The 23922-nt window shown below is 43.8% G+C and overlaps 1 protein-coding gene across 1 annotated transcript in view; it reads right to left on the bottom strand.

Moving 5' to 3' along the window:
* Positions 1-23922, bottom strand: part of LOC137561289 (DNA ligase 1-like) — a 75827-nt gene that overhangs the window by 49101 nt on the left and 2804 nt on the right. Inside the window, exon 2 of the mRNA XM_068272551.1 lies at positions 12375-12512. Coding sequence (XP_068128652.1) covers positions 12375-12494 — 120 coding nt within the window. The 5' untranslated portion in view covers positions 12495-12512. The remainder of the gene's footprint in view (positions 1-12374; positions 12513-23922) is intronic.

Genomic DNA, 23922 nt, shown 5'->3' with positions numbered 1-23922 from the left:
TGCGTAGCATTTATAGAGTCTACTGTAGAGAGAGTTATGACCCTGTTGGTTCTGTTTTGTTTTCCTGAAATGTGGCTGCCGTTGTTTTCCTTCTTTTGTGATTGCTTTGTGTAACTGTCTAATATCCAATTTTAATTGGCCAATCACCGGCCAATTTTACCACCTCCATGAGGTAAAGTATGAGAATCAACAGATTTTGAATACTATGAACAGATTGTGCAGGTAAGCTCTCATACTACATGGAGGTGGTATAATTGGCCAATCATTGGTCAATCAAAATTGGATGTGGGTTTGCACACCCGATTTTGATTGGTCAGTGACTGACCATTTTTACCACTTCCATGTAGTACCTACACAATCTGTTCATGGTATTTAAAATCCGTTGGCCCACATACTACATGGTATATTATTGGCCAATCAAAATTGGTTGTGTATATGCACCATAAGAGCTCATTCGCAAATGGAAAATGTTAGCTATAGAATTTTATGGTACTATTGAATTCAGTTCACATTTAAGGTCATTGCCTGTGTTTGGACGGTGTTGTGTGTATGCAGCAGTAAAAAAACAGCCTAAACCAGCATTTCAGAAATGGCAAATGCTTTAAAAACACAGGTTAAATACATTAGTGGGTTTTTTTTCTGATAAACAGGGGGTGTAGTAATCACAGGACAAACTCCCAGGCCCGGTCCACCCATGATGCCAAGTGAGGCGACTTCCTCAGGTGGCAGAAGTCTGGGGACAGCACCAGACAGAAACAGGAAGTGAAGAGAGTGCCTGGCCAACCTATACTGGGGGCAACTGTCATTAGCTACCAACACTGGGGGCACCTATAACTGGATGCCTACCTATACTGGGGGTGTTTTTTGGGGGGCTCACCACAGCTATAACGTGCGGTGCAAATTGTCAGGTGCTGTGCGATCATTCCAATTCGGGGATGGGGGGCATCCTCAAAAAGTCTAGAACTGGCCCTGCAAACTCCACAAAACTGACACCAAAATGTCAGCATGTTTACAGCAGTTACAGCATGTTTGTCAGCATGTTTACAGCAGTTATTCAGCTGTAGCAGCAAAACCTCAAGCAAGCTACATTATAGTCAACTTCCCCTAAAAAATAATTATGACACCCGGGCAAATAGCAGTTTTAAAAAGGTGTTTGCTATGTACACATTTCTCTTATTTAAGTTTACTTTTTGGTCACTCACCTAAAGTAAAAAAAAATATGGTAAATACATTGAAAAACCCTTAAAGGAAACCTTAGCTGAAAATAAACTGATGATATAAATAATCTTAAAAATGACTCTTTTTTTCTTAGAATCCTACAGTTTTATTTTCTGTTTAAAAGCTGAGGAAGTAGGTTTAATATTTTATTTTCTAAGCTGAATGACAGTCTTTCACACAGTTTGCCAGAGTTTAAAGCTACAATCTATGAAATATTGACTTTCCCCCTGCACTCAGAAGTTGTTCTGTTCAAGGAAAGGGTTTAATGGCTGTAATTCCTTATCAGTGAGGGTTAAAGTGGATCCGAGATGAACTTTTACTCATTGCATAATTGTGTTCCTTTCCTATTGTTTATAGGGCATTCCTCAAGCCAAATACTTTTTTCTTTTTGTTTTAATACTCTAATTCCCTATAAACTAAACAAGCCCCGCCCAGTTTTTCAGAGAGGGAGCTCAGTCTAGGCAGGAGGAGGGGGAGGTATTTCTAGCCAGAGATTTCAGAGGCAGAGGGGAGGATGGAGGGCTGGGGGATTAGGTTTTTTTCAGTCTGAGTGCTGATGGTACAGATAAGCCTGCCTCTGTGTAATGTTTACAAACAACATGGCTGCTGTCATTGTATCACAGGAAGAAATAACCATATTCTATTAAAGCTGTTTGAAGCTAGATTTGCTGTTTAAACTAGCTAAACTTTACATAAGATATATAGACAAGTTACTTGTTATAGTTAGTTTTTCATCTCGGATCCGCTTTAAGCAATAGTCCTAACTAGAGACAAACTGTCATTTGAATGTTTAACTCTTTCAGGCAGAAAAATAAAAAAAATAACGCAGCCTAGTTATTTGTATGCTTGGCACTGTACATACACATGTTTATATCATCAAGACATATGCTAGCTCAGGTACCCTTTATTACACTGATTTGTGTATGTTTTCTGAGCCACTGACAATGTTAGTAATTTAATTAGAGGGACATCATGACAAGTTAGCAACTAGCTTTAATAAATAGAGAACAGCAATACTATCTTCCAAATTCCTTTAGTGTTTTAACTTCCTTTTTCCATATGACTGTATAATTTGACCTGCTTTGTGACAGTATAAACAATGTAGCAAGGTCACAGTCACATTGCTGCGCTATGCAAAACCTAGAGACACGCCTTCCAACACAATAGGAAATAATAAGCACATTGCTAGCACTATTATAAGGGCAGATGATGAAATCCAAATTATACTGATAGTCCACAGTTTCTTTAGAATAATATCTACTATGTAACAGTCTCATAATTTGCTCACAAGAAATTACTTATAATTTATAACTTTGCATTGATAATTTTTTTTTTCATTTAATTTTTTTTTTTGATGGATGAGTCGTTGAAAGATATGATGTAAGGGTCTGGAATATGTGTGTATTATTGCAAAGTCAGCAGAAAATGACCAATAGAGGCTCAGTATGCCATGAAAAATACATAATTAGGAGTCACATTCAGTAAAAAGTGTCTGACAAAATAATCCACTGTTACACAGACATACAGGCTGCTAAGCTGTAAAGTAGCCTGATCCTTAGGCAGGGCATAACAATAGCCCTGCAACGCCCACCGTCACAGGAGGGCCCAGGGACTGGGGGGGGGGGGGGGTGCAGAGTGTGGCAGGGAAGCGGCACACATGACCTGTTAGCAGAGCGAGCGAAATGTCCTCGTCACTCCTCTTTTTAGCCGCACCGCACAGTGGAAGGCTCCCTGCACACTGCAAATCCGTTTTGCGATTCCGTTTCTGATTTGCAATTCTGATTTTCCCTGAATACAATCAACAGAAAAATGGAGGAAAAAACGCAGCATGCAGTAACGATTAAAAATCAGTATTGTAATCGGATGTAAAAACCGATTGTAAATCTGAATCTGAATCACCTGCAGTGTGTAGGGAGTCTTAGGGCTGAGCCCCACTGCAGAACACTTTTCAATCCGTTTTGTTTTTTGTAAAAACACGCTCCTATTGACTTGCATTAAAATCCCTGTTAAAATGCAGCAAAATAGCCCTGATTGCAATTTTTCAAAATATCGCGATCACGGCTACTTTTGCTGCAATTTCACCACAATTTTAATGCAAGTCAATGGGAGAGTGTTTTCAAAAACTAAAATGGATCACAAATCGCTCTGTGGAGGGGGTCAGCCCAAACTCCTTGCGGCGTCTGATGCCTGTGACAAGACATGCAGGGACAGGAGCCGCAGGGAATGCGTTTGCCGCTTCCAGTACTACACTCTGCATCTGGACCCTTTAGTCCCTGAGCCCCCCGTGATGGCGAGGGTCGTGGAGGCTATTGTTATGCTCTGTCTAGGAGAGCGGCTGGCTCAATTTTGCCGGGGGCCCGTCGGGTCCTAGTTATGCTCCTGCTCTTAGACTTAATTATTAAAAGTTTAACATTACCATTAACACTGACAATCCTGCTGCCACCAAAAATCTCTCACTCCACTCGTGCTATGGTCCTTCTCAGTGGTGAGTAGAGCGTAATGCATGGCATGTAACGCATTGCCTTCTGCCCTACTCATCGTGTGGGAACACTTTGCGCATGTGATTCTGCTTAAAGGTGCCCACTAAGGATACAATTTACTGATCGATTATTCGTATGAACTAAATTATAATTTGGGAACACTTACGGTGCCCACTCAATCTTACTATTTCTAGGTAATATCAGGGAACTGCCTAAATTATCCAATCAATATATTCACTCAGTTTACCCTTCTTCTACGTAGATTTGGTAAAATTGGAGGAAAAAGAGTAGATCATTCATGGCCACCTTCACAGACAAAAATCTCCTAACCAATCCGATCAGATTTATTGGATCGATCTGAAAATCGGATCGATTTCATTAATCTGATCGTTTTCGTTAGGAGATTCTCATCTATTAGTGGTCTAAAATGATCACTTCATAAAATAATTAAGTAAATGATAATTTGCCAAATTGTATTATTAGTGACCACCTTAACACAATTCATTGCATACACCCCCAAATCCCCTCCAAGGTTTGAGGTCCTTCCTTAGGCTGGATTCATAGTGGTGCGGAGCAAAATACACATGTTAACCACTTGAGGACCCACCCTTTACCCCCCCTTAAGGACCAGCGCTGGTTTGATTGATCTGTGCTGGGTGGGCTCTGCAGCCCCCAGCACAGATCAGGGTGCAGGCAGGGAGATCAGATTGCCCCCCTTTTTTCCCCCCTATGGGGATGATGTGCTGGGGGGGTCTGATCTCTCCTGCCTGCTGTGGGTGGCGGGGGGGGGGCACCTCAAAGCCCCCCTCCGCGGCGAAATTCCCCCCTCCCTCTCCTACCTGCTCCCCCCCCTGAGATCCGGGCTGCACAGGACGCTATCCGTCCTGTGCAGCCAGTGACAGGACGTCCCCTGTCACATGGCGGCGATCCCCGGCCGCTGATTGGCCGGGGATCGCCGATCTGCCTTACGGCGCTGCTGCGCAGCAGCGCCGTACAAATGTAAACAAAGCGGATTATTTCCGCTTGTGTTTACATCTAGCCTGCGAGCCGCCATCGGCGGCCCGCAGGCTATTCACGGAGCCCCCCGCCGTGATTTGACAGGAAGCAGCCGCTCGTACGAGCGGCTGCTTCCTGATTAATTAGGCTGCAGCTGGCGACGCAGTACTGCGTCGCTGGTCCTGCAGCTGCCACTTTGCCGACGCACGTTATGAGTGTGCGGTCGGCAAGTGGTTAAAATGTGTGTGAACTGCAATGGAGATTGGACTCAGAGATGAATTCTGAGCCTACATGCAGCGAGTTAGAATAATGGGATCTGTTACAATGCAGAGACGTGAACAGCCCCATAGAATTGTATGGGCAGTGAGTTGACTTGCAGAATTATTGCAATGTACCTATTATTATTATGTATTTATATAGTGTTGACATCTTCCGCAGTGCTGTACAGAGTATATATAGCCCTGTCACTAACTATCCCTCATAGGAGCTCACAATCTAGTCCCTACCATAGTCATATGTCTATGTATGTATTGTGTAGTGCATGTATATTTTAGTCTAGGGCCAATTAAGGGGGAAGCCAATTAACTTATCTGTATGTTTTTGGTATGTGGGAGGAAACCGGAGTGTCCGGAGGAAACCCACACAGACACAGGGAGAACATACAAACTATTTGCAGGTGTTGACCTGGTTGGGATTTGAAACGGGAACCCAGGGATGCAAGGCGAGAGCGCTAACCACTACGCCACTGTGCTGCCCGTGCTATATAGGCCCATATGCACTTCAGTTTTTCTCCTGCGTTTTCTCCTAGGGGATAATTTTTCATCTTCTCTTTAACCATTTCCGGACCGAGGTGATAGAGATCTACGCCCTGTTTTGATGGGCTCCTGGCTGGCAGGGCGTAGATCTCTATCACCGGCGCCGCCGCTCACCGCCGCGATCGCGCGCACCGAACCGGCTGCACTTAGCTGTCTTATGACAGCTAAGGCTTCCAGGTATCGGCAGGAGCCGTCACTGATTGGCTCCCTGCCGTGTGATCGCTGTAAGCCAATCATAGCGCTCACCCTCCGAAAGGCAACATAGTTGCTGTTCCGCCTCCCTCTCCCTGTCACTGTGTGGGTCTTGTGACAGGGAGAGACGCACAGCCTGCAGCCGTGACAGGCTGTGCGATTTTAGTGTAAAAAAAAACACTTTGTTGTCCCGATCTCCCCCCCCATTCATCCCTTGATCCCCTCCCAACCATATATATATATATATATATATATATATATATATATATATATATATATATATATATATATATATATATATATATATATATATATATATATATATATATATATATATATATATATATATATATATATATATATATATATATATATATATATATACCTATAGATATATCTATCTATCTATCTAGATAGATAGATAGATAGATAGATAGATAGATAGATAGATAGATAGATAGATAGATATAGATATAGATATATTACTGGATTGTGATTTTAACCACTTGCCGACCACCCCTACCTATGGGCGGCGGCAAAGTGGAGCCCGCAACGACCACAATACGCCTGTAAAGCGGATAATACGCTTTGTAATGTATACAAAGCGTATTATACAGGCTGCCTCCTTCCCTGGTGGTCTCAGTGATCGAGGGACCACCAAGGCAGGTTGCAGCCCTCCTAGTAAGCACCCAAGCACACTGATCCTGCCCCCTGATCGCCCACTGCACCCATCAGATCCCCCCTGCCCACCCCTCAGACCCCTGTTTGCACCCAATCACCCCCCTAATCACCCATTAATCACTCCCTGTCACTATCTCAACGCTATTTTTTAGATTAGATCCTAAACTGCCCCCTGAGGGCTCCTGAACACCCCCCACACCCTCAGATCCTCCCCAGACCCCCCCCCCCCCCCCCCCCGTGTACTGTATACATCTATTCTCCCCTATAATAACCCACTGATCACCTGTCAATCACCCACCTCTCACAAAAATAAAATCTTCTATGAACTCACCATCCTCCCAACGGAATACCTTGGGGTGTCTTCTTTCTAAAATGGGGTCACTTGTAGGGTTCCTATACTGTCCTGGCATTTTAGGGGCCCTAAACCGCGAGGAGTAGTCTAGAGACCAAATGCCTCAAAATGACCTGTGAAATCCCAAAGGTACTCATAGGACGTTGGGCCCCTTAGCGCACCTAGGCTGCAAAAAAGTGTCACACATGTGGTATCGCCGTACTCAGGAGAAGTAGTATAATGTGTTCTGGGGTGTATTTTTACACATATCCATGCTGGGTGGGAGAAATATCTCTGTAAATGGACAATTGTGTGTAAAAAAATAAAAAAAAATTCATTTACAGAGATATTTCTCCCACCCATCACACCCAAATACACCCCAAAACACATTATACTACTTCTCCTGAGTACGGCGATACCACATGTGTGACACTTTTTTTGCAGCCTAGGTGCGCTAATGGGCCCAAAGTCCTATGAGCACCTTTAAGCTTTACAGGGGTGCTTACAATTTAGCACCCCCCAAAATGCCAGGACAGTAAACACACCCCACAAATGACCCCATTTTGGCAAGTAGACACTTCAAGGTATTCAGAGAGGGGCATGGTGAGTTCGTCGCAGATTTCATTTTTTTTTTGTCACCAGTTAGCAGAAATGGAAACTTTTTATTTATTTTTTATTTTTTTGTCACAAAGTGTCATTTTCCGCTAACTTGTGACAAAAAATAAAATCTTCTATGAACTCACCATGCCTCTTAGTGAATACTTTGGGGTGTCTTCTTTCCAAAATGGGGTCATTTGGGGGGTTTTTATACTATCCTGGAATTCTAGCACCTCATGAAACCTGACAGGTGCTCAGAAATGAGAGAGATGCTTAAAAATGGGAAAATTCACTTTTTGAACCATAGTTTGTAAACGCTATAACTTTTACCCAAACCAATAAATATAGGCTGAATGGTTTTTTTTAATCAAAAACATGTTTGTCCACATTTTTCGTGCTGCATGTATACAGTTATTTTACTTCATTTGAAAAATGTCAGCATAGAAATTAAAAAAGATCATTTTTTTGACAAAATTAATGTCGTTTTTGATGAATATAATAAAAACTAAAACTCGCAGCAGCAATCAAATAGCACCAAAAGAAAGCTGTATTAGTGACAAGAAAAGGAGGTTAAATTCATTTAGATGGTAGCTTGTATGACTGAGCAATAAACCGTTAAAGCTGCAGTGGTCTGAATGGAAAAAAGGCTCTGGTCCTTAAGGGGCGAAAAGACTGCGGTCCTTAAGTGGTTGAAATACTTTTCAGCACTTTGAAATCAATAAAGTAACAAAAAGTAGGTGAAAAAGTACCATAAAACATATTTTGAGTATTTTCTTGCTCGCTGGTGGCTTGAAAAGCAGTTTATTGACAAGGCATGAAAATAGGAGAAAACGCAGGAGAAAAAGTTTATTGCTTATGAGCCATAGTGTGAATGCACCCTTTAAAAGCTCTTTTAAAACCAGTCCTTCTCTACAAAAGCCAATGGTGTGGTGGGCTTAATAAACAAAAATGGACCTGACTGTATTACTGCCTGCAGGAGATGCAGAAAGAACCTGCAGCATACAAAATAACATTTATAGACATGACAAAAGATCCAATGTATGTCACCAACTTGAGATTTAGTACATACTAACCACTTTCTGTCACCTCCAGAGGCTTCCCGCGCTGCTGTCCGGTCCTTCGCTGCTGCCCAGGACCCTCTGGAATATCCTGCGCTCCTCTTCTGGCCTGTGCGGTTGCACATAGTCCCTCATGCATGAGCGGCTCTAGCTTACCATAGGAGTGGCACTACACACACAGGGGCGGCACTACACACACAGGGGCAGTATGGCCACACTCGTGTTTAAAGAGGAGCATGGCCCTAATGTTCCTACCGACAAGCACTCTTCAGGGGTCCCCGCTCGGCAACAGTGGATCGGAGGACAGCATGGGAAACCTCTACAGGATCCAGAGGCTTCCTTCTTAGGTTAGTATTTGCGTTTTGTGCTTTTTGACTCCTCAGGTACATTTTAATTCTCTCCAACAAAGACAAAGAGGAACAAAATGACGGCTTTTGTAGAAATGTTAGAACAAGGTCAAGCTGTCACTGCTGTTCTTAGATCTCCAAGGATCATAAGAAAGCTTTATTGGACCCAGACACAAGGTGAGGGATAAATGTCTCTAATCAGAGCAGGTTCATCCACAAGGCAACCTAGGAAGGTCCCTGCGATGCAGTGGCTGTCAACAGCCCATTTGCCACATTCCTATGATTCTTCTCCTCAGCTTAACAGAAATACTATACCAGGGAGGCAAAGCTGTTACCTTGCCTTGGGCCCTATTTCTCCTTAACCCTCCTCTGTCTCTAATGGTTACATAGACACCAGCATAAGAGGCTCTGTACAAAATAAAAATATTTTTCCAGGAGTTTTGCTTATAATTCCGAAGCCCCCTCCAACCCAAACAGTGAATGTAAACACATAATCATTATACGGTACAAGAGATGAGACTTCAGTTTATTCCATATTCCTTACAAAAGCACCTACATACAGTGGCGTAACTAAGGAGCTGTGGGCCCCGATGCAAGTTTTACAATGGGCCCCCCCAAGCACTCTATACATAGCAATTGATACGGCGCACCAAAACCTGCCAACGGCAACTACAGTGTCAGAGGTGCAAGAAGGGGATGGGAAATAGCTTGTTAATGATTACCACTATTCAACGTATCTATAGAAGTGATTATTATGAGCATAGGACCAACAGAGAGCTAATACTGTAGTTGAGAGAGGGCCCTTCGGGGCCCCTCTGGCCCAAGGGCCCCGATGCGGTCGCTACCTCTGCACCCCCTATTGCTACGCCCCTGCCTACATAGGTGAACCAGCAAGTAAGACTCACCGTGATAGATGACAGGCATCAGTCAAAGGAGAAGGTGCGGAGCAGAATGGCCAACGTTTCATGTCTTAATTAGTGCTTTTTCAAAACTCATACTAGTTAAGGTGTGAAATGTTTAAGCAGTATGGAATAGACTGATGGTTTATGAAAGCCATATGTGCCCTAGGATTGCACTATGGTGAAATAAAGTTCATAAAGTTACCAGCAGCAGGTGTGTGCTGTCACCTAGTCTCTGGCTTCAAGTGAACTCCAGTGACATATAGTAGAATTTAGCAAATGATTCAAGATACCCACATTTATATTACTTATCCCAGTTTCAACACTTCCTTTATCTATATTTTGGTGTTTATTGGTATGTAGCCATGCACTCCCAGTGATGTTTAGCCTAGGCTGTTAATTATGCAGCCTTCTTCTCCCAGTGCATTCTGGGGAACCAGGGGTTATGTGTGCTCACTTCGGAACACACAACAAACAAACATTCCACAGTGATACTCTTTACCAGCACTAAAGATGTCACGACCTGTGATAAATTTAGGAATGTACTGTAAATCAAGGACAAGGCAAGACACTATATCATTTATATTTTGCGCTTTTCTCCTGGCTCTTCAGAGCCACAGCTTCATAGTGTGCGTTCCATGGGCGGTCAGAAGTATTAAGGAGCCTTGCCCAAAGACTCTAAGGCTAGGTTCACAGTGGTCAGTTGCATAATGCATGCGTTATAAAGACTGTGAACTGCAATGGAGACTGGACATAAACTTCAATATAAAGCTTTCATGCACGAGATAGAATATCGCAATCTGTTACTGTGAACAGGCAAATACACTTATATGGGCAGTGAGTTGTCATGCAGAATTTTTCTGCAACGCAACTGACCACTGTGAACAAGGTCTTAGGCCTGGAACCCACTAGCAGTGTTTTCTAAGCCTTTTCTCAGTGCTTTGTGATTTGAAAAGCTCTTGCTAATGTAATGCTGTGCGTGTGATCCCACTAGAGGGATGTGATTTTAAAAAAATTCACCCATAGCATTGCATTAGCAAGACTTTTAGAAATCACTGGTACATTGAAGACACTGCTAGTGGGTTCCAGGCCTTACTCTTTTATGTACTGGCTTGAGCCAGGTTTTGAACCCTGGTCAAAGGATCAAACCCTAAGTACACTAAGGAGAGGAAAGATTTTACAATGGGCAAACACTGACTAAATTATTTCTAAAGTATAAATTGTAAAAATTAGACATTTTATTCATTATGTTGTATTTAGTTCATTATGATCAGTGTGAACTGCAGTGAAGACTGGACATAGACTTCAATACAAAGCCTGCATGCAGCAAGTTAGAATAACGCGATCAGTTACTGTGCAGAGATGTGAACAGGCCTCATAGAATTGTATGGGCAGTGAGGTAACATACTGGCGTACATTTAAAAAAGTCGCGGTCAAATTTAGGCGCGATTTATCGGGAAAAGAAAAATATCGTAATTTAGAAATATCGATAATTTAACGGTATTTGTAATGTAAAATCGATAAGTCTGATTATTATTATTACAGGTATAAAACAGATGTGAGATGAAAACGAAAATATAATAACGTTAAATATCGTAATGTAATTCAACAACACAGCTTAACCAAACCCTACTCTCACACAGAACCCTCCCTTGGTGGTGCCTAACCCTAACCACCCCCCTGGTGGTGCCTAACCCTAACCCCCCATGGTGGTGGCTAACCCGAAATGTACCTAACCCTACTCTGACACAGAACCCTCCCTGTACCTATCCCTAACCCCTAGACCCCCCCTAGTGGTGCCTAACCCTAACCACCCCCCTGGTGGTGCCTAACCTTAAAACTCCCCTGGTGGTGCCTAACCCTAACCACCCCCTGGTGCCTAACCCTAACCACCCCCCTGGTGGTGCCTAACCCTAACAACCCCCCTGGTGGTGCCTAACCCTAACCACCCCCTCTGGTGGTGCCTAACCCTAAAACTCCCCTGGTGGTGCCTAACCCTAACCACCCCCCCCTGATGGTGCCTAACCCTTAAACTCCCCTGGTGGTGCCTAACCCTAACCACCCCCCTGGTGGTGTCTAACCCTAAATTATCGTAAATACTTTATATATTATCGTAAATAGAAATGTCAAATATCGTTATTACATCTGTACAGTGAATGTTATATTTTCGTAATTACAAAATTATATGTATTTGGACAGAATTTGCTTACATTAAATATGTTCATTTACCGTTATTACACCAAAAGACTTTTTAAGTTATCGTTATGACTGACATTGTTTTTCTTTATTCAGCGTTATGATATTCGTTCTGATATATTATCATAAACTTTAAATTACCGATATTACCGATTCCACAACAAAATTAGGAATATTACCGAGTTTACTTTATCGATTTACGTACAATATCGATTTTAGGCACTTGCGCCCAAACATATGCAAAATTGAGTGTACATTTACAAAAACGATAATTAACATTAGAAATATAGCCGCGCCCAAATCTATTAGCGCTATTTTTAGCTGATCCGACATAGCGTGTCTCTCTGTTGCAATTGATCAGGTGTCACCTAATCAGCACTAGAAAAGAGAGGGTGTACTGTAGTAACATAGTCATCATATTTTCCATTTTTTCTAGAAATCATACAAGACAGCGGTGAGTCCCATTAAATAGGGATACATATGAAAGCATAAGTGCAGTGTGAGGACTAACATACCTTTTCTTTGCCTTTGATATATAAAGAAAATAAAGCCATATTGGGTTACCTGAAGCTGGATTCTTTGATACATCTCATTGAGATATCCGAACCCCAGAATAATAGAACTGGCCGCCAGCATCAGCAGGAGTAAATGGCCAGATCTTAGGGTGTAGTCACTCCCCAACATTCTGGTAGCAGCAGTGTTCTGAATGCAGAAACCAAAACAGCAAGTTAATTTTAAGGTTATGTTGTTTTATTGCAATCACTGCGCAATATAATAATTGCTTGTGTCATTTATTATTTTTTTTACAAGGCCTACACACATTGTAAAGAAGCTCAATTCTGTAATACTGATTTAGTGATGGTTTACTGCATTACAATTACAATACTTAACCCAGTTCTAATTATACCACTATATCATTGTACATATTCCCTGCATGTGTTTATAGGCTACCAGTGTTTAACAGACATTTATCAGTTTTAACAAAGAAGCTTCAAAATACCATAACCATAGCTCCCAACTGTCACTTTTTTTGGACTTTCTTCTTCATCTGTCCCTTTTTCAAGACTGATGTACAGATCTGTGAACATTTGTTTTTTTGTTTTTTTGTCTTTACTGAAAAATGTGTTTAATTGACTCTATCCCATCCTTTAAATTTATATATTTTTTATTATTAAATGTTAAAATTAAGGAAAATAATGATGATAGACGGAACCAGTGTGGTTTAAATGATAAAACTACATCTTTGGCTTCCAAATTCTTTGTGGTATGCATGATAAGGGGTGTGGTGGGGGCGTGGTTAGACATGTGGCAGAGGCATGTCTTAAAGGACACCCGAGGCGAAAATAAACGAATGAAATAAACGATTGTATCTATCTTCCTTCTCCTAAAACTGACTTTTTAAGATATACCACAGTTTTATTTTATGTTTAAATCTACTTTTTAAGTTTTAACTGTTTAATTGTTTTTGCTCAATGACACATTCATTGAAGTATGCCAGAGCTAAAATCTATGAACTATTGACCCTTTTTATCGCTTTCCTGCTCTCAGAAGCCATTTTCTGCTAGGACAGTGTTTTATAGTTGGAATTTCTTATCAGTGAGGTTCACACTGTAGTCACTTCCTGTCTGAGTCAGGACCGAGTCAGCCACTTGCATACCTAATATTTAACTCTTTCAGGCAGAGAAAGAAAAAAAGGAACACAGCATAGTTATTAGTGTGCTAGGCACTGTACATACCCATGTCTATCTCATGTCACATGTCACCTCGGGTATCCTTAAAAACTTGGGAAGTATGCTTTAAAGGGGAACTGAAAAAAGAGGTATACGGAGGCTGCCATGTTTATTTCCTTTTAAGCAATACCAGTTGCCTGGTATTAAAAGATAAGAAAAATGAGTGGAAGATAAGAGAATCGGGCGGGCAAAATGATTGGGCGCAGAATCGACCTGTGTATTCCCAGCATTAGTGGCAGAGGATCAGCAGGACAGCCAGGCAATTTGCATTGTTTAAAGAGAACCCGAGGTGGGTTTGAAGAATATTATCTGCATACAGAGGCTGGATCTGCCTATACAGCCCAGCCTCTGTTGCTATCCCAAACCCCCCTAAGGTCCCCCTGCACTCTGCAATCCCTCATAAATCACAGCCACTCTGCTGACAAACAGCTTGTCAGAGCTGGCTGTGTTTATCTCTATAGTGTCAGTCTGCTGCTCTCCCCGCCTCCTGCAGAACTCCAGTCCCCGCCTGCATCCCTTCCCTCCCTGCTGATTGGAGGGAAGGGACGGGGCAGGGACCGGAGCTATGCAGGAGGCGGGGGAGCAGCTGAGACTGACACTACAGATGTAAACACAGCCGCACAGCATGGCTGTGATTTATGAGGGATTGCAGAGTGCAGGGGGACCTTAGGGGGGTTTGGGATAGCAACAGAGGCTGGGCTGTATAGGCAGATCCAGCCTCTGTATGCAGATAACATTCTTTAAACACACCTCGGGTTCTCTTTAAAGGACACCTGAAGCAAGAGGGATATGGAGGCAGCCATATTTATTTCCTTTTAAGCAATACCAGTTGCCTGGCTATCCTGCTGATCCTCTGCCTCTAATACGTTTAGCCATAGACCCTGAACAAGCATGCAGCAGATCAGGTGTTTCTGACCTTATTGTCAAATCTGACAAGATTTGCTGCATGTTTGTTTCTGGTGTTATTCAGACACTACTGCAGCCAAATAGATTAGCATAGCTGCCATGCTACTGATATTGTTTAAAAGGAAATAAATATGGAAGCCTCCATATCCCTCTCAGTTCAGGTGTCCTTCAACTAGCAAATTGATGCCAGTTTGTCATGGGAAGGTCTAATAAGGTGGAAGAGAAAAACAAGTGACAGTGAGCTCTGCAAAATAGGTAGGTGGGCAAAGAACGTTGAAATGCATCCATAAAAAGCAGGGATAAGACTGAAGGCTGCCTTAAAAATGCAATCTACACCCTGAAATCTACAGGCTCTTGTCTCTGCCAGGACATAAAATGTAATAGCCGGTCTCTGCGCGCTCCTGTAGTTACTAAATCTGTGCACTGGTCAGCCAACTACAAAAGAAAAAAAAAAAGGCTGGGGTCTGAATGACAAATCAGAAACAAGCATGCAGTTAATGCAGTCAGACTTCAGTCAGAAACATCTGATCTGCTTGTGTGTTCATGGTCAGTGTTAAAGAAAACCTGTAACTAAAAAAAGTTCCCCTGGGGGGTACTCACCTCGGGTGGGGAAACCTCCGGATTCTAATGAGGCTTCCCCCATCCTCCTGTGTCCCAAGGTGGTCTTGCTGTGCCCCTCCGAATAGTGGGGATGTAAATATTTACCTTCCCGGCTCCAGTGCAGGCACAGTATCGGCTCTCCGCTCGGAAATAGGCGGAAATAGCCGATCGCTGTCGGTCCACTCTACTGCGCAGGCACAAGTCTCCTGCACCTGCGCAGTAGAGCGGACCCGACAGAGATCGGCTATTTCCGCCTATCTCCGTGCTGAGAGCCACAACAGCGCCCCCGCTGGAGGCAGGGAAGGTAAATATATCAAGCCTTGTCAGGCTTGTCGAGCCACGATGGCGGGACGCTTCGGGGGAGCCAGCGCTGGATTGCCTGCTGCTACAGAGATGGAGGAAGCCTCATTGGGACCCTGAGGCTTCCCCCTCCCAGGTAAGTACCCCCAGGGGACTTTTTTTTATTACAGAGTCTCTTTAAGGCAAGATCACAGACCAATTGTACCACCTTCCATGTAGTATGAGAGCCATACTCTACACAGTCTATTCTATTGAGCTGAACTCCCCATCAGATAAAAATCTGTGCAAGATGCTGCACACACAGATGCTGTACACATTGAAATGATCAGTATTTGCAAAAGATCAATTCCTGCAAAAGATCAGTTCCTGTAAAATGCATTCATAGTCTATGATATCTGCAGATATCATACACATCTTGTTCAACAGACATTCATCTGCAGATCAGACAATAATTTGCAGATCTGAAGATCCATCCTGGTGGATCTGATATGCATATGAATGTCTGTTGAACAAGGTGTGTATGAGATCTACATATATTGTAGACTATGAATGCATTTTGCAGGAACTGATCTTTTTCAGGAACTAATCTGATGCATGTGTCTTTGTGTACAGCATCTTGCAAAGATTTGTATCTGATGAGGAGTTCAGCTTAACAAGATAGACTGTGTAGAGTATGGCTCTCATACTACATGGAAGGGGGTAAAATTGGTCTGTGATCTTGTCTTTTCCACAGACTTTTATTTCAAGTGTGTACTTAGCATTAGAGGCAGAAGATTAGCAGGACAGCCAGGCAGTTTGCATTGTATAAAAGTAAATAAATATGGCAGCCTCCACTCCATGTCCCCCTCACTTCAGGTGTCCTTTAACTGGCCAGAGCCCCCCCGGCTGGAAGAAGTTAAGTTCAATAGGAAATGTAAAAAGGTGAGATTTATGAATATTAACCACTACCTCTCCCCCAGGACAAGTAACTACGTCCCTGCAAAATGCCATAACTGCTTGTAGGGGCGTAGCTATCACGTCCTTCCCCGCTGCGCATTACCGCTCGCCTCCCTCCTGCCCACCCGCGCTCGTTACCACCGCCGATTGTCAGTCGCTAGATTAATGAATGGGAGCTCAGTTTCCCTTCCTTGATCTAAGTCCCCCTGTGAATGACCACAGCAGTCTATGAGACGACGTCCGTCCACGCAGTGTTTCCTGTTTGCATATTAATACCATGCATGCGGAAGACACCTGCGAGGACATCTTGTGGCCAAATATTAAAATTACATCTGCATTTTTTTCTTCAAGAAAGGACCTATTTGTATCTTATTTTTACTTTTTAAAGTAACCCCTGACCTCCCACACTCTCCAATAGTTAGCAGTTTTTTGGGGGGGAAAAAGATTAAAAAAAAATTACAAATAAAAAAAAAATACATAAATAGTTACCTAAGGGACTGAACTTTTTAAATATGTATGTCAAGAGGGTATATTACTATTACTTTATAAATTATGGGCTTGTAATCAGGGATGGAAGCAAAACTGAAAAAATGCACCTTTATTTCTAATAAAATATTGGCGCCATACATTGTACTAGGGAAACATTTTAAACGTTGGAATAACCGAGACAAATGGGCAAATAAAATGTGTTGGTTTTAATTACGGTAGCATGAATTATTTTATTTTCCTGTATAAATCGTTGGTTGTTACGATAAAAAATGTCAGTTAAATATATCATATAAGATACACACACAGTGATATTTGAGAAGTGAAATAAAGTTTATTGGATTTACAGAAAGTGTGCAATAATTGTTAAATTAGGCAGGTGCATACATTTGGGCACCACAAAAAAGAAATGAAATCAATATTTAGTAGATCCTCCTTTTGCAGAAATTACAGCCTCTAAATGCTTCCTGTAGCTTCCAGTGAGAATCTGGATTCTGGTTGAAGGTATTTTGGACCATTCCTCTTTACAAAACATCTCTAGTTCATTCAGGTTTGATGGCTTCCGAGCATGGACTGCTCTCTTTAACTCACACTACAGATTTTCAATTCTATTCAGGTCTGGGGACTGAGATGGCCATTCCAGAACATTGTACTTGTTCCTCTGCATGAATGCGTTAGTGGATTTTGAGCAGTGTTTAGAGTCGTTGTTTTGTTGAAAGATTTAGCCCCGGCACAGCTTCAGCTTTGTCACTGATTCCTGGACATTGTTCTCCAGAATTTGCTGATACTGAGTGGAATCCATGCGTCCCTCAACTTTGACAAGATTCCCAGTCCCTGCACTGGCCACACAGCCCCACAGCATAATGGAACCACAACCATGTTTTACTGTAGGTAGCAGGTGTTTTTTTTTGGAATGCTGTGTTTTTCCTCCATGCATAACGCCCCTTGTTATGCCCAAATAACTCAATTTTAGTTTCATCAGTCCACAGCACCTTATTCCAAAATTAAGCATGCTTGTCCAAATGTGCTTAAGCATACATGTTATCCGCCTCTACCATCCCCTTCCAGCAGTCATCGCAGTCCTTTACCGCCCCCCATCCACCTCCATTAAACAATTCCTGGACAACCTGGCCTCTTGGCTCCCACACATCCTCTCCTCTGACCTCCCCACAATCATACTTGGGGACTTCAACATCCCCATGGACAGTCCTTACTCCCCTGAAGCCTCTCAACTGCTCTCCCTCACTACTTCCCTTGGCCTCTCCCAACACACCAATTCCCCCACCCACCGCGCTGGCCACACTCTCGACCTGATTCTCTCAAAATCCGCTACCCTCCCCAACCTGGACATCACACCCTTCCCCCTCTCCGACCATCACCTTCTCTCTTTCTCCATCTCCCCATCATCCTCCCCCAACCCTCCACCACCCTCAGGTCGTTGGCAGAGAGATTTGCATAACCTAGACCCAACTGCACTAGCCAACCCCCTCCACTCCCTCACATCCACCCTCCCAAACGTTACCTGCCCAAACCAAGCCGTGGCCAAATACAACCAGGCCCTTTCAGCAGCCCTAGACATTGCTGCACCCCCCACATTCCGCCCCAGCCGTCCCATCAACCCCCAGCCCTGGCACAATGCACACACTCGCAACCTCCAAAAACAGACACACACCTACGAACGCAAATGGAGGAAATCCCGCAGCAACTCCGACTTCTTGGCGTACAAGGCCAACCTGCAGCTGTTCTACACCGCATTAACTGATGCTAAACAAAAATACTTTGCTGCCTTGATCGGATCCCAAGCCTCCAACCCTCGGCGCCTCTTCGCCACCTTCAACTCCCTCCTTAACCCCACCACTCCTCCCCCCACCTCCGCCCTCTCAGCCACTGATCTGTCCACCCACTTTACCGACAAAATAGCCAGCATCCGACGGGAAATCTCATGCCTCCACTCCACCACCTCTTCCTCCCCCACCAATACCTATTCCCCACCCCACCCACCACTCACTGCCTTTACTCCTATCACAGAGGACCAAGTCAGCCGTCTCCTAGCCACTTCTCCTGCCACCTCCAGCCCCCTAGACCCTGTGCCATCCAAATGCCTCCGTCCTCACTTCCCTGTTCTAGCTCCTGTCCTCACCACTCTGTTTAACCTCTCCCTATCCACGGGTACCTTCCCCTCTGACTTCAAACAGGCCACTGTACTTCCCCTACTTAAAAAACCCTCACTAGACCCCTCACTTCCATCCAGCTACCGTCCCATCTCCTTACTCCCTTTTGCATCTAAACTCCTAGAGCGCTTAGTCCACCAACGCATGACCCATTACCTTGACTCCAACTCCCTGTTTGATCCCCTACAATCAGGATTTCGGCCAGGCCACTCCACCGAGACTGCCCTCACCAAGGTCGTCAATGACCTCATGCTTGCCAAGGCCGAAGGAAAATACACTATCCTTCTCCTCCTAGACCTCTCATCAGCATTCGACACTGTTGATCACTCCCTGCTACTCCAGTCCCTGCAATCTGTGGGTATCCAAGACCGTGCCCTAGCATGGTTTTCCTCCTACCTCTCAAATCGCTCCTTCAAGACCTCCTTCAATGGTTCCTCCTCAACCTCCTTCCCACTCTCAGTTGAGGTCCCCCAAGGCTCTGTTCTCGGTCCCCTGCTGTTCTCCATTTACACCGCCTCCATCGGAAAACTCATCTCCTCTCTGGGTTTCAACTATCACCTATATGCAGATGACACTTAGATTTACCTCCATACCACTGACCTCTCCACCACCACCATGGAGAAGGTATCCTCTGGTCTCTCAGCTATTTCATCGTGGATGTCTGCCAGGTTCCTAAAATTAAACCTGGATAAGACTGAGCTCCTAATCTTCCCGCCCCGTGCTGCTTCACCCCCCACTGACCTCTATGTCACTGTCAATGGCACAATCATTCATCCAACCACACAAGCCCGCTGCCTGGGTGTCACCCTAGACTCGGCCCTCTCCTTCACCTCCCACATCCAAACCGTAGCTAGAGCCTGCTATTTCCACTTACGCAACATCTCCAAGATCCGGCCTTTCCTGACCCCAGACACTACCAAACTCCTTGTCCATGCCCTCATCATCTCCCGCCTGGACTACTGCAACTCCCTCTTGTCAGGCCTTCCTCAAAACCGCATCGCCCCCCTAAAATCCATCATGAACACAGCAGCCAGACTCATCTACTCCTTCCACCGCTCTGTCTCCACAACTCCCCTACGCAAATCCCTTCATTGGCTTTCAATTCACTTCAGAATCAGCTTCAAGATCCTATGTTTGGCATACAAATCCTTACACAAGTCCTGCCCAACCTACATCTCTGACCTGGTCAGCAGATATACACCTGGCCGCCCACTTCGCTCCTCCAACGACCTCCTCTTTACCACCCCACGCATCTCGCACTCCCATGCCAGACTGCAGGACTTCACTAGAGCTGCCCCTATCCTGTGGAACTCTCTCCCGCTGCCCATCAGGCTCGCTCCCACCTTCAACACCTTCAAAAAAGCACTCAAAACTCACTTCTTCAAGGAGGCCTACATCAACTCAACACTACCCTAATCCTTTCTGCCAATAACTTCTTGATGCACCCCCTCCTTTTGTGTCACCAGCCCCTCCCTCTAGATTGTAAGCCTTTGGCAGGGCCCTCTTCCCTTGTGTATCATACTTGACTGTGTGCACTTTACCCAGAATTTGGAACTGGTAATTTTTTACCACTACCATTCCAGTTTATGATCTGGCATTGTACTATTATCTGCATTGTGTTGCGTATCTTATTACTATTACCTGTATTGTTGCATCTATGGTCTGTTACCTGTATTGTTCTGTCAACCCTGTTATCATTGCCTGTAATCCTATTTATTGTACAGCGCTGCGTAATATGTTGGCGCTATATAAATCTAATAAATAATAATAATAATAATACTACCTCCAGTGGCTCTGTTTGTGGTGTGGGCAGAGAAAAGGCTTCCTCTGCATCACTCTCGCATACAGCATCTCTTTGTGTAAAGTGCGCCGAATGGTTGAACGATGCACAGTGACTACATCTGCAGCAAGATGATGTTGTAGGTCTTTAGCGCTGGTCTGTGGGTTGACTGTTCTCACCATTCGTCGCTTCTGTTTATCCGAGATTTTTCTTGGTCTGCCAATTCAAGCTTAACTTGAACTAAGCCTGTGGTGTTCCATTTCCTCAAACTGTGGAGACAGACAGCTGAAATTTCTGAGACAGCTTTCTGTATCCTTCCCCTAAACCATGATGGTGAACAATCTTTGTCTTCAGGTTATTTGAGAGTTGCTTTGAGACCCCCATGTTGCTATTCTTCAGAGAAAATGAAAAGAGGAGGGAAACTTACCCCCTTAAATACTCTTTCTCAACGTTGGATTCACCTGTATATGTAGGTGAGGCATCACTCAGCTTACCAAGCCAATTTGAGCTCCATTGATTAGTTAACGGTTTTGGAATCATTAGAATGACAGTGCCCAAATGTATGCACCTGCCTAATTTTATTCAAACAATTATTGCACACTTTCTGTAAATCCAATAAACTTAATTTCACTTCTTACATATCACTGTATGTGTCTATATGATATATTTAACTAACATTTTTTATCGTAACAACCAACAAATTTATACAAGAAAATCATGGCGATTAACAAGGTTGCCCAAACTTTTGCATCCCTCTGTATGTCTATGGCAAGGATTAGATTGTGAGCCCTTCCATGCTACAGTTAAGTGACAAGCCTGTCCCCTGTATAGCGCTGCGGGAGATCGCAGTGCTATACACACCAATTTCCCCCCCCCGTATTTCAATAAAAGCAGCCTGCCAGCCGCAATCGCGGGCTGGCAGGCTGATCCCTGCAACCGGCTCTGTTTGTTGAGCTCCCATCTAATCTTGCATATTGCAAGATGACGCCATTTGGCGTTAGGCAGTCCTGGGGGAGCCACTCTGCTGCCGCCAATTGGCGTTAGGCAGTCACAGACTGGTTAACTATAATTGATTCTACACCTAACATAACTTGTCACTCTATATTAAAATGTTATACCTCCTCCAGTTCTTGCGCACGTTCTCGCAGCTCAGACCCAACCCCACCCTATATATAGTGCAGAACACAAATGAACATTCCATTACCAGGAGCAGCACACAGAAATAGCAGAGATGGTCAATGAGATACAAATAATTCAGGCTGGCGTGCAAATATAATACAGTCTGTATGCAGCTTGGAACCAGGCCAATCAGATGCACTGTCTGCAGTAAAGACAGTCCCCTACGTACAAATGATTAAAGTTTCAGAGATACAAACATGATTGTCTTCATAAATACTGTTTTTTTAATTACATATGTCTATTGTTAAATCTTTCAGTATTGTATAAACTGTTATGTCCAAATCCACAGTTGTCTGAAAGTTAATATTTTATTTACATGTCTCCATGTTTAACACAACACTCAAAGGAAATCTTAAAGGGAACCTGAAGTGAAAGGGATATGGAGGCTGCCATATTTATTTTCTTTTAAACAATATCAGCTGCCTGGCAGTCCTGCTGATCATTCTGGTCAGTAGTGTCTGAATCACACACCTGTCCCAGCATACTACTAGTAATCTTGTCAGATTTTTGTCAGAAACATCTGCTCCGCTTGATCAGGGACTCTGGCTAAAAGTATTAAGCCCCATCTACACCATACAATTTTTTGTCCGATTCAATTCATTGATTCGATTCAAAGCAATCCGACATGTCCGATAGGGATTCGATTCGATTTCGATTCAATTTGCCATTGCAAAACAATGGCAAATTGAATTGAATCAAATCCTGATCGGACATGTCAGATTGAATCGAATTGAATCAATGAATCAAATCGAATCAGACAACAAAATTGTATGGTGTAGATGGGGCTATAGAGCAGTGGATTAGCATGACTGCCAGGCAACTGGTATTGTCTAAAAGGAAAATAAATATGGAAACCTTGAGCCTGCCTCTGCCCCGACTGGTTGCTGTACTTTACTTCTTCTGCCCATGGATCCCCTGCTGGTCGTAGTATGTATACCATCATCTAACTTTATTTGACCATCTATAGACCTTGCCTCATCATTATTTATTTAGTTAGTTATATTTATGAGCATATTCCTTATCACTGTGTTCATGCACTTTACTGCACTTATGGCTCTATTCACTGTTACGCATTAGCACCTTTTTGCACACTTCAGGATCGTTGGCAACACTGACACCGGGTCCTTATTCCCCACGCAGGATTCTTGATAGAACCTTGGTGGGTTGATTTATACAGCACACAGGGCTACTATTTATTGTGTGGTGAGGCAACCATTATTACTGATTGTAAGAAATGGCGGAGATGCCGCCGCGCTGTCTGGCGGTGGGGCGGGCATCTCCGCGTCTAACGCGGCGGTTTGTCCGCAGAAGCGTGCGTCTGGGGTGGCTGGGTCTGTTAGTCCACATAGGCTGAGGAGGACGCGCGCGCGCGCTGAGAGGCAGAACCTTTATGACAGGCGAAGAGGGATCAGCTGACCAGGTTGGTCAGCTGACCTCTAGGCAAGTGGCTATTGGTTGATCTCTGATGGGCGGCGCCAGAGAGCGTTGCTCTATATATAGCCACTGCTGGCCAGTCTCAAGTTGTCTGCCGTTGCGAACACTTACGTGGAAGCACTCAGACCTTAGTCAGATCCCACAGTGTGTTAGAACCAGGAGGACCCGGGAATTCACACTGAGCCAGATTACTTCTGTGTATTTATTGTGTTATACTTCAGACTAGTTCCAGGGTGTCGAGACCACGGACCTCACACCCAAGATTAGGAACGCTGTGTTATCATTCTGTTATACTTCAGACTAGTTCCAGGGTGTCGAGACCACGGACCCCACACTCAAGATTAGGAACGCTGTGTTATCATTTTGTTATACTTCAGACTAGTTCCAGGGTGTCGAGACCACGGACCTCACACCCAAGATTAGGAACGCTGTGTTATCATTCTGTTATACTCCAGACTAGTTCCAGGGTGTCGAGACCACGGACCTCACACCCAAGTCTAGGGATACTCTGTACCATCAAATTATATTCCAGACTAGTTCCCGGGCGTAGAGACCACGGACCTCACACCCAAGTCTAGGCATTGTTTATA

Source organism: Hyperolius riggenbachi, chromosome 3 (genome assembly GCF_040937935.1).
Source record: "Hyperolius riggenbachi isolate aHypRig1 chromosome 3, aHypRig1.pri, whole genome shotgun sequence".
In the NCBI taxonomy this organism is placed as follows: domain Eukaryota; kingdom Metazoa; phylum Chordata; class Amphibia; order Anura; family Hyperoliidae; genus Hyperolius; species Hyperolius riggenbachi.
The sequence above is the reverse complement of the archived record's forward strand: the minus strand, read 5'-3'. Positions and strand labels throughout refer to the sequence as shown.